General features: G+C 37.9%; 1 protein-coding gene across 8 annotated transcripts in view; it reads left to right on the top strand.

The window, feature by feature from the left end:
- The window catches only part of KATNAL1 (katanin catalytic subunit A1 like 1), a 239,003-nt gene that overhangs the window by 194,370 nt on the left and 26,041 nt on the right, over window positions 1-18,592 (top strand). For 7 of the 8 annotated variants that reach the window (XM_060191680.1, XM_060191679.1, XM_060191678.1 and 4 more), the window contains 4 exons: window positions 10,629-10,756; window positions 11,143-11,248; window positions 16,507-16,665; window positions 17,511-17,637. In XM_060191680.1, coding sequence (XP_060047663.1) covers window positions 10,629-10,756; window positions 11,143-11,248; window positions 16,507-16,665; window positions 17,511-17,637 — 520 coding nt within the window. The remainder of the gene's footprint in view (window positions 1-10,628; window positions 10,757-11,142; window positions 11,249-16,506; window positions 16,666-17,510; window positions 17,638-18,592) is intronic. The other variant, XM_060191681.1, reaches the window with a different exon arrangement.

Consider the following 18,592-nt stretch of genomic DNA (forward strand, 5'->3'; position numbering starts at 1 on the left):
AAATTTTCCTTGTTTAGGGTCCACTGTATACATTTATTTATTGGGAAATTGATCCATGAATAAATAAGGGAAATTATGTGAGATGGAAATTATGTACTGGGTGGAAATTACATATCAATTTTAAAATGGACTTAAAAAAATGCTGAAGATAATCTTGCAGAGCAAGAAACTAGCCAGGATGACCTCACATATCTCTTGGTCTTAAGTGTGATAGAAAAGCAAAAAAAATAAAATTTTGATGATAGCATTCCTTATTGCCATTGTGATGTCATAAATGAATGATTTAATTGAATTGGCACAAAGGACTTCAATTTTCTTGACATTCAGGATATGTCATTATATTTATGACATTATAATTACAATGAAAACATAATTTATTATTCATAGCAAGTGGCTGTCTTTCAGAATTATGTTCACATATTTTTACCATATATGATTTTGGTCAGTCAATAAGGATTCTTAAATAGATAACCTCATTTCTTTGTGTATATTAAGTCCATGATACAATAAAACTCGTATTTTCTTAGTGTTTCTATTTCTCCATGAAATGGATTCAAAGACATATTCTACTTCTCTACCTCACTAGAACACTGAAATGAATTACTATTTTTAAAAATGTTTTTAATTTGTTAGTGACTTTTGTATCAGAAATCAATCAGTGATTCCATCTCACATACTTTCTTGGAATTGGTGAAAGGTATTGACAAATGAATGTTTTCTGCTGATAAAACTGATTTAGTTCTTCCTTATTATAAGCTCACTTCACTGAATGCTTAGACAGCTGTATCTCCCATGTCCCCTTTGATTCTTCCTCTGTCCTTCATTGTTACACAGCTAGCCTTAGCTTGGGTTTTAGGCAATAAAGTAGGAACTGAAGTTTTCTCCTCACTCTACTAATAACTTTGAGAACTGACTGAGGAGCTTCCAGTATTTACCCTAATTTCACATAACATGGGATAAGAAGGGAGAATATGGTTGTTGCATGTTTTTGTCCTTGGCACCATTCAGAGTGATATTAGGTAGTTATTCACATTCTCATGAAGTTGGTGTAGTGATCACAATGAACAAAAAATTGAAGTTAAATGAAAATTAAATGAATGTGATGCTCTGTTTTTGAGGATTTATTATGTATTTTATTAATTACTATTTTAAAAAATTTCATTTATATTATTTTAATGAAAGAGGGAGAAAGAGAGAGTGTGTGAAATAGATACAGAGAGAGAGAGATACAGAGAGACCAGAGTACTGCTCAGCTCTGGTTTATGGTGGTGCTGGGGATTGAATCTGGCATAAGAATCCTTTTGCATAACCATTATGCTGTTTCCCCAGCCCTATTATATATTTTATATGGAAGGCAGAACATCACTATCATATGTCATTCTGGGGCTTGAATCTGGGACCTCGCACCTGCAAGGAACACATTCTAAATAGGAGCTCACTCGCTGACCACTAAGTGCGATTCTTTAAGAGAAAAACTCTTAAGCAGCCTTTGTTGGATACTAGTTTTTTTCTGGATATTCTAAGTTGTCTTTGAAAATCTTTCTAAATTTTAGCTATATCATTGATATGTCATTGAATCACAGTGGGAAGTAAGTTTTATTGAAAAAAAACTAATTTTTTGAGGGTAAAAGATACTTTCTGAGTTGGAAACAAGTAGGACAACAGTAAGAAAACTTGTAGAAATGTCACTTAAATTTGAAGTGGATAATTGGTTCAGTTATGATGATAATAAATACTCAAATATTCATTTGAATACTAGATTCCCTAAAATACACTGAAGACTCTGGTAAGGTTTAAGACAATTTAGATAAAACTTACTGATAGCTCTACTGTGGAAAGCTTATTTGATGTGGATAAGTGCCTAAAAGTGGTATTCTTGTGTTATAAGGGATCTCCATTTTTATTTGTTTAGGGAGTCTCCATACTCTTTTCCATTTCCACTGGGCTACCTGCACCAGTTTGCACTCTCGCCAACAGTGCAACGGAATCCCCTTTCCTCTACATCCTCTCCAACACTTACCATTTCCTGTTTTGTCGGGATAGGCCATTCTCACAGGTGTGAGGCAGATTCTCTCTGTTGTTTTAATTTGCATTTCTCAAGTAGTAAGAGAGGTGGAACGTTCCTTCATGTCTATGGGCCATATGCTTATCTTCTTTTTAGAAAATGATTCGGTTCTTTGGCCCACTTTTTTATTGGGTTGTTTGGTTTTTGTTACTGAGCTGAATGATTTATTTATAGATATTTGGTAGCAACCCCTAGTCACTTGTGTGATGTGTGAATATTTTTTTCCCAATAACTGAGTTGCCTGTTTATCCTATGTAGTTTGTTTTCAATGTGTAGACTTTTTTTTTTTTTTCAGTTTGACATAGTCCAATATACTTATCCCACTTTAGTGTCACGTGTCCATGGAGTTGAATTTCCAAGTACATCTTTGATAGTAAGGCCCTGTAATGGACCATTGTATTTTCTTCTATGCATTTCATAATTTAGGGTCTAATATCCAGGTTGTTAGTTTTTTTTTTTGGGGGGGTTAATTTTGCTGAGTTATGGTTAACTAACTGTGTGAAACGAGCAGTGCTTTAATTATGATCTCATGTTTAAAACACATATCCTTTTAATAGAATTCAGACTAGATTATAGTAAATTATATTGATGGAATCAATATGAAGTTCGTAAACTAAAAAACTTTATTTCATTGACTTACATATAATAATTGGCCAGTTTTGAAATATTATGCTTCTCATTACTGATTAAATTTAGGGATGTCTAATATGATGAGATAACAGGACTAGAACATTCATTTGAGAGCTGTTAACTTGCTATTTTACAGATATTATAAAATCTTTTTATGAAAGAAAAGTATACAAGTTATGAGGATACTATTTGGGGAATGAAGATTATCTAACTAGAAGTGTCCTGATGAGTACGTAATAGCTAATTTTCTATAAAAATGAATGTTGGAGTATACACATTCACATACAAGTGTACTGTAAATATGACTGATTGAATGGATGTGTAGCACATAGTTTACAAACATGAACATTATTGTTACCTCTTTTACCTTCTCCTTAGTCTCTTTCCCATTCTCCTCCTTTCTTCAGGCCCAGTACTTCATCCATGCACAATTCAATGCTCTCAGTGGCCTTTTCCTTCAAACAGAGACAGAAATAGAGACACTGTAGTACCCTAGTACCTCCCTATAGCTCTGGGGCTCAAACCCAAGTCAGGTATGTGAAGATGTACCCTCCCTACCTGTTGAGCTATCTTTCCAGCACTAGTGTGGATTTAGAGAGCCAGCAGGTAATCACAGAATGAGTGCCTTTGCTAATTATTGCTTAATCTTAGCATCTAGCCAATATGTGCTTGCATTTAAAAGATAAATGGGAATGTAGTTAGGATTTGGGTGCTATTTTGTTTTCATTAACAAATAAGATGAAAGCAAACAACTAAAACACATGCTGGAACTTCACTCATTTATCAGTCACTTGAACAACCTTATGGATTAGATAATAGTTTGTAAGTACTGGGAAAATTATATCCTTGATTTGGGAGTGCTATTTGCAGTGCAAGAACTACAGAGATGACACACTGCTGTGTTTTACCTGCACTTTATTGTTTCCCCCCCAGTTCCTTTATAATGTCTAAGCAGTTAGCTGAACTATCGAGTCCCAATTTACATCATTTCCTCATTTCTGTGGTGCACTTTCACTGTGACCAATTTCAGACTGCTAACATGCTGTCACTAAACTGAGTTGAGATGAGATATGGAATTATCTGCCATTGTAATGTGTATCTACCATACATTAGACTCTAGAGACCTCAGAAGCACAGATAAATAGTTGAATAGTTAGGAAGTAAATTTTAATTACTAGCATTGTTTTAAGTTTAGGTTATTCTGTGTTTATGTAATTTAGTGTTTTAATATTTGCTCTATTACACATGAGAAAAGGAATTTCACATAGAACAAAGAGATGGAGAGAAACAGATGAGAGCACCACTCTAGTACATGTGGCACCAGGGATTGAACCAGGAACCTTAGGCACACAAGCCTGGTGTTCTACAGTTGGGCTGTTGGAAAAGTATTGATGCATTTTTTTCCAAGTAAAACTGTGCCAGGATTTTTCAACAGCCCAATCATTGAGCTGTTTCCCTGGTCATGTGTGTACTTTAATTTTTAGTTATTGATTGAGTTTTACAGTTGACTCACAGAATTACTGAAAATGTAACAGTGAGTGCTTGCAAAACAGTAAGATTCAACTTCAGACATCAGTCCATATAACCCTTGTAATTATCATGTTATTTATATAACTGTCACATAGGGATGAAGAATAGAATATTTAGCATCTTAGAAACCATCTTCATGCTCCTTCCAAATCCTTGCAACTTCCCTCCTTACCAGAGGTAACTACCATTCTGATTTTTTAATTTTAATTATTATTATTTTTTTTAATTTTTTATTTAAGAAAGGATTAATGAACAAAAACATAAGGTAGGAGGGGTACAACTCCACACAATTCCCACCACCCAATCTCCATAACCCACCCCCTCCCATGATAGCTTTCCCATTCTCTAGCCCTCTGGGAGCATGGACCCAGGGTCGTTGAGGGTTGCAGAAGGTAGAAGGTCTGGCTTCTGTAATTGCTTCCCCGCTGAACATGGGCGTTGACTGGTCAGTCCATACTCCCAGTCTGCCTCTCTCTTTCCCTAGTAAGGTGTGTCTCTGGGGAAGCTGAGCTCCAGGACACATTGGTGGGGTCTTCAATCCAGGGAAGCCTGGCCAGCATCCTGGTGGCATCTGGAACCTGGTGATTGAAAAGAGAGTTAACTTACGAAGCCAAACAAATTGTTGAGCAATCATGGATCCCAAGCTTGGAATAGTGGAGAGGAAGTGTTAGGGAGGTACTCATTGCAAACTCTAGTGTACTTCTGCTTTCAGGTATATATTTTGCAGTAGTTTATGGATACGTGTGAACATAAGCTCTCTCTCACAGAAACTGGTGTATATCTAGGTTATGGGACTTTGTTAGAAAGTGAACTACCTGAGATGAAATTAGAGTGTACTATAAAAGGAAAGGCCTCACCCGAGTAATGAAGCTGAAGGGTTGTCATTCCACACGTGAAGTCTCTGGACACAGTCTGAGGTGAAGCATGTTGAGGTGGCAATCATTGCGTTGGTTAGGTTGTGATCGGCGGATGCAATATTATTTGGTATGGATTGGGAGACGCATACGGGAAAGTGGGCCCTATCCAAGGGTTCCAGGACTGGGGGAAGTAGGGGCTCTATAGTGGAGATGTGAGGTTCCTGCTGTCTTAGGGTTCAAAAAGACAATCGATAGTTAATGTTATCATCACATTATTTGGTAATTGGGTTAACTTTGAAAAGTCCTTTTGTTATGGTTTGCTGTACAGTACCCAGTATCTTGTATATAGCTGTGCAATTGGATGCTTCTAATCTACTTGGTCTAGGCTTTTGAGAGAGTCCGCATATCAAATACACAGCCTATATATTAAAAAGATTCAGTTTGTGTTTTGAGAAACTTTGAGACATACAACTGATTTTCCCCCCTCATATTAATTAACTACTGATTTATATGTCTACATTTTGCTAGGAGTGTACATAAACACCATTCCCACCACCAAAAGACTGTGACCCATCCCTCCCGCCCACTCCCACCCCCCACTGGCCCAGGAAGCTGCATGTCTACCCCTCACCACAGGGTTTTTACTTTGGTGCCCTACTTACAATTTGATCAGGTTCTGCTTTTAGTTTCCCTTTCAGGTCTTCTTAGTCAACTTCTGTTGATGAGTGGGATCATCCCATACTCATCTTTATCTTTCTGACTTAGTTCACTTAACATAATTCCTTCTAGCTCTGTCCAAGATGGGTCAGAGAAGGTGGGTTCATTGTTCTTGATAGCTGCATAATTTTAATTATTTATTTATAAAATGGAAACACTGACAAGACCATAGGATAAGAGGGGTATAATTCCCACCACCAGAGCTCTGTATCCCATCCCCTCCCCTGATAGCTTTCCTATTCTTTATTCCTCTGGGAGTATGGATCCAGGGTCATTATGAGGTGCAGAAGGTGGAAGGTCTGGCTTCTATAATTGCTTCCCCGCTGAACATGGGCGTTGGCAGGTTGATCCATACTCCCAGCCTGCCTCTCTCTTTCCCTAGCGCAGCATGGCTCTGAGGAAGCAGAGCTCCAGGACACATTGGTAGGGTTATCTGTCCAGGGAAGTCCGGTTGGCATCATGGTAGCATCTGGAACCTGGTGGTGCAGGCAAGACCGAGACACTCCCATTCTGATTTTTAAAGCCATTAATTAGTTATGCCTATTGGAAAAACTTATGTATAACGTGGTATTCCTTTTGTTGTTGTTGTTCAACATCTGTTTTTGTAGTCTCTTTATCCTGTTCCCTATCTGTTGTTTTCATTAACATACAGTATTATGTCACAGTTAAATCTGTTTTACTGTCAATGGACATTTGGATTGCTTTTGATTTGGAACTATTATGAGCAATGCTGTTTTGGGTATTTTATTTTTATCCTTAAAAATGAATATTTATAATGAACATAAATCAAAAAGTGGAATTACTGGTTCATAGATTTATGTTAAACTGAAGTAGATTGTAGCAGATAGTTTTACAAAGTGATAATACCCTTTGTCCCCAGTTTTTACTTGCCGGTTTTTAGAATCCTAGTTGTTTCATAGCTTAATTTACACTTGACCCTGCCTGCCTTTTGTGGGTATAGACATAACTCATTATTATTTTACTAGCACATGTACCATGCGTTGTGTATTTGCCTTTCTATATAATGATGTAAACATTTTTTCTTATATTTATTGCCCATTTATGGCTTGTCTTTAATAAATATATTATTCTGTCCTCTCCTACTGCACAAATTCATTCTCAGTGGCAGCTAATCCATACTTTTGGTTTTTGTAACTGCACGTGAAGATATTCATCATTAGGACAGGGGTTTTTATCTGTTTTTGCTATTACCTGGTGCCTAGACTTGTGGGCTGGTACACAGTAAGACTTTGTACAGACTGGGAAGAGCACATTTAGGCAGAGTGCTATGGAGCTACTATTTCAACTTGAGTGCATTTTTGTATTAATGTTCCAACACAGAAGGACATAATGCTGGAGTTAGGAGTCACCATTTTTCTCTCAATCCTGTAAAATAATAAACTGCTGGAGTGGGATGCAGTTTAGAGATCTTATCTAACTTTTCTTATGTTTGCTTCTCACTTTGGAGTAGGTGTAGCCCAAGTATGTAACAGTATGTTGTAGTGTACAAGGATGGCTTGAGGACACTGATTGTGAATCTGCGCTGCCTTGCAGCTGGTGTTTCCTTAGACAGTTTATACGACCTCTCAGTGCCTCAGATTTTCTCATTCCCATGATGGCAGTAACAGTACTACAAGACTTTTACGACAGTTGAGTGCTTTAAGATGGGTATGTCAAATGCTTAGAATGGTATCTTGCAGAAATGAAACAGATTCTTAAAAATTTTTGCACTTGGCCTTGGGCCACACAGAGAGCAAGAGACAGGGAGAGACAAATGAGGTAGGAGAGACACCACCTCTAGAAATTCCAATTGCATAGTGCTTCCACATGGTGGCCGAGGACTCAAACCTGAGTTCTTGCACGTGGTAAATTGTGTGCTTCTTCTTCTTCTAGCGTTTGCCCTTCTTCCATAGCCAGTCAACAGCGTCAGGTTGAGCCTGATGTAAAGTTTCGAGACCTCCTTTGAATCTGGAGAGGTGGCAGTCGTTGACTATGTGGGTCATAGTCTGTCTGTAGCCGCAGGGGCAGTTCGGGTCGTCTCTGGCTCCCCAGCGATGGAACATAGCGGCGCACCGGCCATGGCCTGTTCGATAGCGATTGAGGAGGGCCCAATCATAACGTGCTAGGTCAAAGCCGGGTTGACACTTGCAGGGGTCTGTGATGAGGTGTTTGTTCTTTACCTCAGCTGACTGCCAACTCTGTTTCCAAGAGTCTGGAACAGACAAGTTCAGTGTAGGCGTAGGGGACCAGATTGGGTGACGAGACGTCAAGCGTTGGACAGGGTGGGCGAAGATATCTGCGTATATTGGCAGGTCCGGTCGAGCGTACACGTGGGATATGAACTTAGATGATGCCGCATCCCTACGAATATCTAGCGGGGCGATGTTACTAAGAACTGGCAGCCATGGAACCGGGGTGGAACGGATGGTTGCAGAAATTATCCTCATGGAGGAATATAATTTGGAATCGACCAAGTGGACATGGGGGCTACGGAACCATACTGGGGCACAGTATTCTGCAGTGGAATAGTATAATGCCAGAGATGATGATCGTAGTGTGGAAGCGCTCGCGCCCCATGAGGAGCTGGCCAGTCTTGCAATGATGTTATTCCTCGCGCCCACCTTTGCTGCAGTTTTTATGAGATGATTGTGAAATGACAGAGTGCGATCGAGAGTAACGCCAAGATAGACTGGCTGGGCTTCATGCCGGATTCTCATATCGCCAAGCTGCACATTAAGCTCACGCGAGGCCGAGGCGTGGTGTAGATGGAAAACAGATGATACCGTTTTTGCAGTGCTAGGGATTAGTCGCCTAAATTGTGTGCTAAACGAAGTAAGCTATTTCCTGGCCCCTTATTTCTCAGCTTCTTTTTCTCATTCCACTCCATCCTCTTCCCATGTACTACTGAAGAGGTCATTTAAAATACAGTACAGGGGCTGAATGGTGGCATATGCAATTGAGCAGGGGAGTATAGCAGTGAAATATTTCACGAGCAGTAAAATAGGTCTGTAGGTGTCTCTCTGTCCTCTCCCTCTCAATCTCCTTCTCCCCTCTTTATTTCTCTCTGTTATATCAAATAAAAATAGAAAAAAAGGACCAATTCACTTCCAGGAGCTGTAGATTCATAGTGCCAGCACCAACCCCCCAGGAATAACTGTGGTGGCAATTGAATAAAAAAGAAGCAGTACTGCTAAACTTTGAGACTAGATAAGACCTTGTGGTTTGCTACAGCTTGAACCTGGGTCCTTTCACAAGGTAGTGTGTGTGCCCAACCAAGCGTGCCACCTCTCTGCTCCTCTGTTGTATTCTTCAGCTGATTTTTTTTTTCTAGAGGTTGTTTTTTTTTCTTTAAATGAGTAAAAAATATCCTCAGTGGTAATAGTTGAAGATAATTTTGTAGTTTTAGCCTATCTGCAGTATAAAATATCACTCTAGGTTGAGCTTATTTTAAATTTGTTGATGTTTGTGATATAAGCAGACCAGAACATTACACCTTTTAATAGTATAAATATTAATAATTTGCGAATTTAGCTTAATAATGTTTCCATACTGTTTAAATAGTAAATTATTATTTTTTTTTGTCAAGCCACTAGAGGACTGTTTGTTTATTTATCCAGAGGCTTAAAGTACTAGAGTATTCGTCCAAATTTGTCTTTTAGTGTCCTTTCAGCCTTTGGTTAATGTTGGGTTAAGCAAGGTAGGAAGGTCTATCCTCTCCTCTCCAGATTTAAGCTTAGGAAATTGACTCAATTTAAAAACCATTTCCCCCCTTCATTTTTATATTACATAGTAACCGTGGGGCTGAAGCTCTGGGGAGGCACTTGGCTGTGCTGTGTCTGCTAAAGACATTCCCGTGGTTGAACTATCTCTGGCAACCACACAGATTTCATTTAAAGCTCTTCAGAGCTGAATAAATCTTGGCAGAACCTCATAGGAACCATAGCATATAATTTTTTGAAAGCCACCATACTATTAAATAAAGAATTTGGGGGTAAGGTATATTGTCTTAATAGTTTTAAGGTTACTTTAAAAGGCCCTTTTACTATTGCCATTATAGTGACTTTATGATGTGGTCCAGGACCTTTCTAGGAAGAAACCCAGAATCCTGAGGGGCTGTTTACATTAACCAGGGAGAAGATTGGAAGGTGCAATTCAAAGTTCTGACTGTCTCCCCCCAGCTTCAGTCTCTATTCTCCGAGGCTTTCAAGAATGTGATTGTTCTGCCACACACAGTCTGTTTCCAGGCTTTGAGCTGACTCTGCCATCTGTGAGGCGGCTTGGTGTGTGGAGGAGTCTGAGACTGGGGGACCTGGGAGACCTGAGTTACTGTTGTTAGTCTACATTTCATAATCGTGAACCTGATGAAGTCGCTTAACTCTTCTGGGCCCTAATTCCTTATCTGTAAAATTATGGGTAATACTATCTGCCTCACAGGGGTATATATTTTGAGATCTCCTACTATGTAGTAGGTTTTCAATAAATTAATTCTCTTTCTTCCTGTGCACTAGTATTCTAAATGTTCTCTAGTGATAGTTGAAATCCTTTTCATCTGCAAAATTGGGGCTAGACTTTTCTAGTCTGTTGCTATCTAGCAATGATCATCTCAGTTTTACCTGCACCTGTCTGCCTCATAATGTAAATCTGGCTAGATGTATAATAAAGTTGCCCAGTTTACCTACATTTGGTTAATTAAATAGAAGATGACATCAAATCAGGAAATGTTCTCGTAAATAATAAGTTTAAACTGATTGCAGTATTTCAGAAGCTTAGTGACAGTGATTAAAATTATCTTGTTATTGACAGCTACTTTTTTTTTAACCTATCCCCAGGGAAGGAAAAATATGCAGGATGGTGCAAGTGATGGTGAAATTCCAAAATTTGATGGTGCTGGATATGATAAGGATCTGGTGGAGGCCCTTGAAAGAGACATTGTGTCCAGGAATCCTAGCATTCATTGGTTAGAGTCTTCTAAGTTCTTGAATTAAAGTAGAGGAGAAAACAAGTTATAGATTGGCTTGGTGTGAGTCTCTTATTGTTCTTCTCTATTCATCCAGAGTGTGGCTGTGTAGAATTAACAGGGCAGTTCTTCTTTTAGAGTATAACTGAGATGATTTACATAATGTTTTGATACTGAATTATGGGATAAAGGTGGTTAAATGAATGCCATTTTTAATTAATAGTGTCAGTATGCTTTTTCTGACCATTTTATATAGTAAGAATGAAGACAGTATTCTTAGTATGAGAAAATTTTCATAAGCAAAAAATGAAAATAATTATTGATAATATTGGCTATAAATCAAAGGTGTCCCTAAGTAATCATGAAACCTTACTGTTCTTACATAGGGATGACATAGCAGACCTGGAAGAAGCTAAGAAGTTATTAAGAGAAGCTGTTGTCCTTCCTATGTGGATGCCTGATTTTTTCAAAGGGATTAGAAGACCATGGAAGGTAAGACTTCACTGAAATAGCATAAGCATAGGAATTCTGTTTGCGTGATAATTAAAGACAGAGTTGTGTTTCTTCCTGTGTCTGTTAACACAGTTTGTAAAGGTTGGTGGGGTCAAGATTCAAATTTGTACTTGAGTTGTGCTGCCTCTGTGTGACAGAAGGAGGACTTGGATTATTGAAACTGCGGTTTTCAGCTAAAGTCACTTTCATTGGGGCCATTGACATGGAGGCTAATTTTAATGTTTTTCTAGATGTCTGTTTCTACAAAGAAAAGAAGCAGTTTACACAGTAATTTAGTGAAGACTAAGACATAGTCGTAAGCCAGCAGCACAGTCAATTTGAGTAGTATGCCTGCTTCGGCATGAGCGTGAGCCAGATTTGGGCCTGGCCCGCGCTGCGCTGAAGGAGACCTCAGTGCTCTGCTGCTCTCCTCCCTAGCTTGTCAACCTGTGTGTCTCTGTGTCTCTCTGTTTGCAAAAAACAACAAAAACATCATCTTACAGAATAAGTGTTTGATCAAATACATTTCTTTTTAAAAATCTGGCACATTTATCCCTAATTAATTATTTTGATCATTTCATGAGACTTGGTATCATTCCCAGACATTATCAGAGTGTTTGTTTCTTCATAGTTTACCCACTGCCTAAGTGTTTAAAGTCTGTCCATGTCTAGTTCCTTCTAAGTCTAGTGTTTTCATTTTAGTCTATTAAAAATTCCTTCCAAGGACTGTTAACTTGTAACTTTTTTTTTTGTCTGAGCCATAGATAGGGTCTTCTTTTACTCATTTATAATGAAATAAAATCATATTTTCTCCTTCTGAATTAACTAGGCAAGTTTGTTTCTCTTCTCTATGTTCCCTCCCCTTTTGATATGACTAAAAGTAGAGAGATCATCATGCATTTACACAAAGAGTTTAGGACACCCATGGAATATGATTGTCTCTTACAACCCAAAAATGTTTATGCACTGTTACAGATTTACTGAGCATAGTGACATGATCCCTCTTTTATTATTTAAGTTTAAAAACAACATTTACAGATTAAAAAAAAGAAAGACTAAGGTCTTAAAATAGGCATTGAAAAGGACTTTAAAGTAACTTGAGTGATAGGTGAAACCAGCCTATAAAGTAAGTGCTGCAGGTATCTGTCTTTTTCTTTCTCTCTCTCTTCACTCTCTTTCTCTATCTCTATAAAGGAAAAAGAAGACAGTTGTGGATTCATTATGCTGTCACCACACCCCAGAGATAATCTTAGTGGCAATTACAAAAATAAATAAATAAATAAATAAGCAAACAAACCCTATAAATATATTAACAGGAGAGTGATTTGCAAATGTAGAAAGATCATCTTGGCAGCTGTTTGCAGAACAGATTGGAGATGAGCATAGATGGAGAGAGAGAAGGAAAATGATCAGAGGGTTATTCCAAGAGGCTAGCCAGATAATGGGGACCTGGACAAAGGCAGTTGTTATTAGGTAATGAAAAATGGGTGGATGTTGAAAATGTTTTAAGAGGTATAAGTAACAACACTGACAGTTGATAGTGATGAAGAAGAGGCTTGAATTGTATGACTCCCAAATTCTAGGCTTGAAAGAATAGGCAACTACTTCTCATGCCAGCTATCCAAAGTTGAGCCACAAGTTGAGGGTTGTTTCCCACCACCTTGCCCTCACTTCATGTGCTAGGAGGGTCCCCAGTTCATTCCTACTTCTGATCAGCTGACTACAAGATGGGGATTTCCCCAAGTGATTCACTGAACTTAGAAAAACATTCTACTTAGGACTGCTGTTTTAAATTACTAAAAGGAGGGACACCAGAGCTAGCCAAAGGCAGAATTGCAGAGGGCAACATCTGGGAGAATGCTGACTGTGAAGCCTTCTTTCCTGGAGGTGGAAACAGGATGCTTTACCTGCCTTGGACATGGATGTGTGACAGTGCATAGAGTACTGTCAGTAGGGAAGGTTACTCAAACTCCAGTGTCCAGAGTTTGTTTCATTATATGGTCATGATTGATCAAATCACTGCCTGTGTTTTTCAATCTCCAGTCTTTCTTTCTTCCACCAATCAAATTTTATTACATGGTTTAAGTCTTAAATGTTCTCTGATTATATAAGAAAACCCCAACATTAGCATAAAATTGATAAGACCTAAGATGAACAGCAACAACAAGAAGGATTTAAGATCCACCTCAGAGGAACCAGGGACAGGAAGAAAGGTTAATGAAATTATTGTATAAGTACAGTGAAGTTGTACTGGATATATGTTTAGGTAAATACTCATAAAAAAACAGAGGTATAGAGCTGCATTTAAATCGGTCTTATCAAGGATACAGACACCTGGAGTTTGAGTTTATTTTATTTATTTAAAATTTTTTGTTTTGTTATTTATTAATAAGAAGGGGGGAGGAAGCAGTAGGATAAGAGAGAGAGAATCAGAGGATAACTTTGTCACATGCACTTCTGGGGACTGAACTCAGGACCCCATGCTTGAGAATACAGCATTTTATCCACTCTGCCAATTCCCAGGTTACTGGAGTTTGAGTTTAAATTAAAATTAGAAGATATATGTGGTGATTGATGCCATGTGTTTGGATGAAACTCAAGAAATTATTTAAAGGGATGAGCAAAGGACTTAGAATTGCTTTGGGAATGTGAAAAGAAGGGAGAAGAAAAGACCTAAAAATGACTGAAGCTAAGTCATGATTAGGAGAAGTAGCTGGAAGAAACAATCTCATAAAACTAGCCCAAGGAAGCCAGGAGATAACCTATCTGGTAGAGCACACACCTTGCTGTGTGTGAAGCCCTGGGTTCTATCCCCAGCATCCTATGCAAACACTGCACACAACTAGGCAACTCCATGGATGGTGGAGCAGTACTGTAGTGTCTCTGCGGTTTGCATATCCCTCACTCCCTCACTTTCCCCAACTCGGGTTGGGGAAGCTGCTCAGTGGTGGTATTCATGAGAGGGGCCCTATATTCACTCCCCTCCAATGTATAAGCTAGTCTCAGGGGACAGGGCTTCAGGAAGAAGGGAATGAACCACAGGAATTAGCTTCAAAGGCCAGAGAAGGAAGAAGGGAGGTAGTCACTGGGTGTGTAAATGTTTGGTGCTACATTTACATATATTAAATATAGAAGATTTTATATTTAGTGAAATGTTTATCATGAAATAATAGAGCAGGAGTCAGATTTTAACTTCAGAAGAAGAAATAGCATAAGCTATTTCTTTTTTAAACTATTTATTTTGATAGGACAGGAGGAAATTGAGAGGGAAAGAGGAGGGGGGAGGGAGAGAGTGTGAGGCAACTCTGCTTCACTGCCTGTGCAGCCCCAGTCCCACCCCACCTCCGAAAGCGGGGACTGGGGGCTTGAACTTGGGTCCTTATGCATGGTGACATGTGCCCAATCACTTGCTCTACCGGCTGGCCCCTGCATAAGCTATTTCTTTAAGATTGACTGAATGATGACTAGAAAATGTATAGCATCAAGAAAATGCTTGGGGAGTCGGGCTGTAGTGCAGCGGGTTAAGCGCAGGTGGCGCAAAGCACAAGGACCGGCATAAGGATCCCGGTTCCAACCCTGGCTCCCCACCTGCAGGGGAGTCGCTTCACAGGCGGTGAAGCAGGTCTGCAGGTGTCTATCTTTCTCTCCTCCTCTCTGTCTTCCCCTCCTGTCTCCACTTCTCTCTGTCCTATCCAACAACGACAACAACAATAATAACTACAACAATAAAACAACAAGGGCAACTAAAGGGAATAAATAAATAAAATAAATATATATATATATATATATATATAAAAAAGAAAATGCTTAATTTTTCATGGGATAGATTTAAGTATGCTTAAATATTGACGGGGAAAGAACCAGTAGAGAAGGAGGTATAAGAAAAACAGAGACAAAATAGTAATGTCACAAGGAAATGAAATATATAGATACTGTACCTTTGGGATGTGTCTGTGCACAGGCCCTAATTTAACTCCTATTGGAGGTGGCCAGGGTATTGACATGACAGGAGCTGAGAGAACATTTTTGACATTCAAATATATATTTGAAAGATGTAGAGACCTAGAGCACTTCTCAGCTCTGGTGTATGTGGTTCCAGGTATCAAACATGAAATATCAAGATATGTAAATCAAAGAACATTTTCAAAAGAAACATCAGAAAGGAAAATATAAACTTTGCTATAGCAGAGTTTATATTACAATTTTTTTAAAGCCTATGAACATTTAAAGACTATTTGCAAAGCAAAAACAAAGCATTTAACAAATAAAGTTATAGATTCAGATTCTAGAGATTACTGATTGTCCTGGGTATCAAAATTCTATAGTTAGAATAGAGTTTGTCCTTTTTCTGAACTTTGGATTTATGGTAGTTTAACATGGACATAGTTTTCAAGTTTATGTCTCCAGAAATTTATTAAACTCGCAGACTGGTCAGAATTTCTTTTAAGATTGCAGTTGTTATTCAAAATAAATGTAATTTTAACTACATATCTGAATTCCCATTGAAAGCGTTAGAAGAAAATTAAGTATTTAGCATCCATTAATCTAGAGGATTAGTTTCTTGAGTAATTTTTATTCCTCATTGATTTATTTTTATAGAATGCTTTTGTTTACTCTCAAAGGCTAAAATTTTAAATTTAGCTTCTAATCTGTATTAATAGTTCTTTCATCACTGACACTGTTTTATGGGAACTGTTAACTATGTAGCACATCAAACTGCTGAAACTTTTAGCTAATTTGATGAGGTTTGAATCTTCACTAGATTTCAGTTCACTGACTGGTAAATATTTTCTAACTAGAATTCTGTATTTGAAGTGTGTTGTAGAAGATAGGTTTCACCCCTTATATTAAGACAAGGAAAGTGTAATTCAACTACATTGAAAGCATTCTCTCATTTGCATTGCATTTTAATAGTAGTCACTTTTAAGTGGTGGTCAAAATTGTGTTTATTTTTGGCTTGGTTCAGGAAAATTAGGTACCTTCCTATTAAATTTATGAGAAGAGTTTTTGCTGTCAGAGTCCGGCTGTTAGCTCACCTCTGAGTATGCCTGCTTTGAGACATTCTGTGAAATCATTCTTTTTATTTTTTCCTATCCATAAAGAGATATTAATGACAAATGTAAACTGATGACACTGTCATGACTGAGTTCATTTGAGTTTGCTTTTGGGGGAAGATTTTTCTTATATATTAGTAGTTGGTGATACCTTATGGAGGGCGTTTTAATCTAAGTCATAGAATATATCTTTGGAAATTTCAGGGTGTGCTGATGGTGGGACCCCCAGGCACTGGTAAGACTATGCTAGCTAAAGCTGTTGCCACTGAATGTGGTACAACATTCTTCAATGTTTCCTCCTCTACACTGACATCTAAATATAGAGGCGAATCTGAGAAGTTAGTTCGTCTGTTGTTTGAAATGGTGAGTGTCAATGTATTCAGAATTCAAAGCACTGTTTGTGTGGGCTATCATCATCTAGGGACTTTTTTTAAGGGCAATCACAGTGTAGTCTAATAATTCTTGTCACACTAATGCAATAGAGTGGTGTGTTTTGTGGGGTAATTGATGTGTCCAGTGAATCTCAAATAAGCTGGTTGATCAGCAGCTTGCTTAAATGTGTTTTAAAAATCAGTTGGAAATGGGTCTATTATTAAGGTTTTTTTCCTTTTTCACAAGGAATTTGCAACAATTAAAAGCCACTATTTCAATGGGGAAGGAGACAGAGAGAGAGAGAAATAGAAAGAAGAGGAGAGGAGAGAAGAGAAGAGGAGAGGAGAGGAGAGGAGAGGAGAGGAGAGAAGAGGAGAGGAGAGGAGAGGAGAGGAGAGGAGAGGAGAGGAGAGGAGAGGAGAGGAGAGGAGAACACTGCCCAGCTCAGGCTAGAAATTGAACCTGGGATTCTAGAGCCCTGTGCATGCAGATCTCTTTGTGTAATCGTTGTGCTGTCTCCCAGCCTGAGGAAGAGGTTTATGATTAAAATATTTTTATCAAGGAAGTTTTCAAACCAAAGTAGAAAGAATAAATAGTACAGTGAATCCCCATGTGTTTTGTCATTCAGTTTCACCAGCTGTAGAACTTACCTTTTCTCTTTAGAATTTCCTTCTTTCTGATTTGACTGATAAATTGCCAATACCTTGATTGTGGCCTTAAAGGAGAGACATTTCTGCTCTCTTTTGCTATTGTTTACAAAGAAAGAAATGATATTTTCAAGAACTTGCATGGTTTTATGAGGGCATTTAATGGTTTCTTTAAAATATTTTCCCAAGGCTAGATTCTATGCCCCCACTACGATCTTCATTGATGAGATAGATTCTATCTGCAGTCGGAGAGGAACCTCTGATGAACACGAGGCCAGTCGCAGAGTCAAGTCTGAACTGCTCATTCAGATGGATGGTAATTGATTTCTAATGACTGTTTCAGAGTTGTTATATCTCCTTTTTGAACTTTTGTATTTTCTTTAATTTTTTAATTAGTAATGTAATATTGATTTTCAAAATTATAAGATAACAGGGGTATATAATTCCACACCTTTCCCACCACCAGAGTTCTATGCCCCCATTCCCTCCAATGGAAACTGCAGTAGTTCTCCTAAGGTCACAGATATAGGTTGACTATTATTTCTAAATTGTCTACATTTATATACATTTGCCCATTTTTTCTATGGTCCTGCCTTGAACTTTGTATTTTTATACTTTGGAAATTCTTAACGAGTGAGCTGAAAGACATCCGCAGTATATTTTTTTAAATACTTTGTTTATACATTCACTCTGACAATTTATTCATACTTGCAAAAAGCTTTTGTTGTTTAGTTGTTGAATTTTTTCCATCATTTTAGGAACTGATGGATACAATAAAACATTGCTCTTAACTTCACTTAGTTTACTGTTTAGAGCACAGGTGCTAGATCAATGGCTCAAGGTTTTAGAAGCTCTTATGAACCTTTTAAAAAGCCTTCAAGGGCTGAATTGTTCAAGACTTTTTAAAAATCTTCACTCTCATAAGAGTACAGTGGATTTTATTCAGAGACTACAAAGACCTGTGAGATATCATAATAGAAAACAGAAACATAGGAATTAAGTTTTCTTGCAAACAAAATATTAAGGAGATTCACAAAAATGTAAAAAAAAGTCATCCTACTACAGTTTTTTTGTTTTGAAAATCATGGTTATTTTAAAATAAAATTATGTGATTATGTTAACAAATGATTTATTGATTTGTGTTTTAGAATGTGTTGACATAATTTCTAGAATTATTGGTCTTAGTCTTTTATATAATTTTTATATTAGTGATTTAATAATGATTGACAAGATGGTGCTATAAGAAGGGTACAATTCCATACAATTCCCAC

Source organism: Erinaceus europaeus, chromosome 5 (genome assembly GCF_950295315.1).
Source record: "Erinaceus europaeus chromosome 5, mEriEur2.1, whole genome shotgun sequence".
NCBI lineage: Eukaryota > Metazoa > Chordata > Mammalia > Eulipotyphla > Erinaceidae > Erinaceus > Erinaceus europaeus.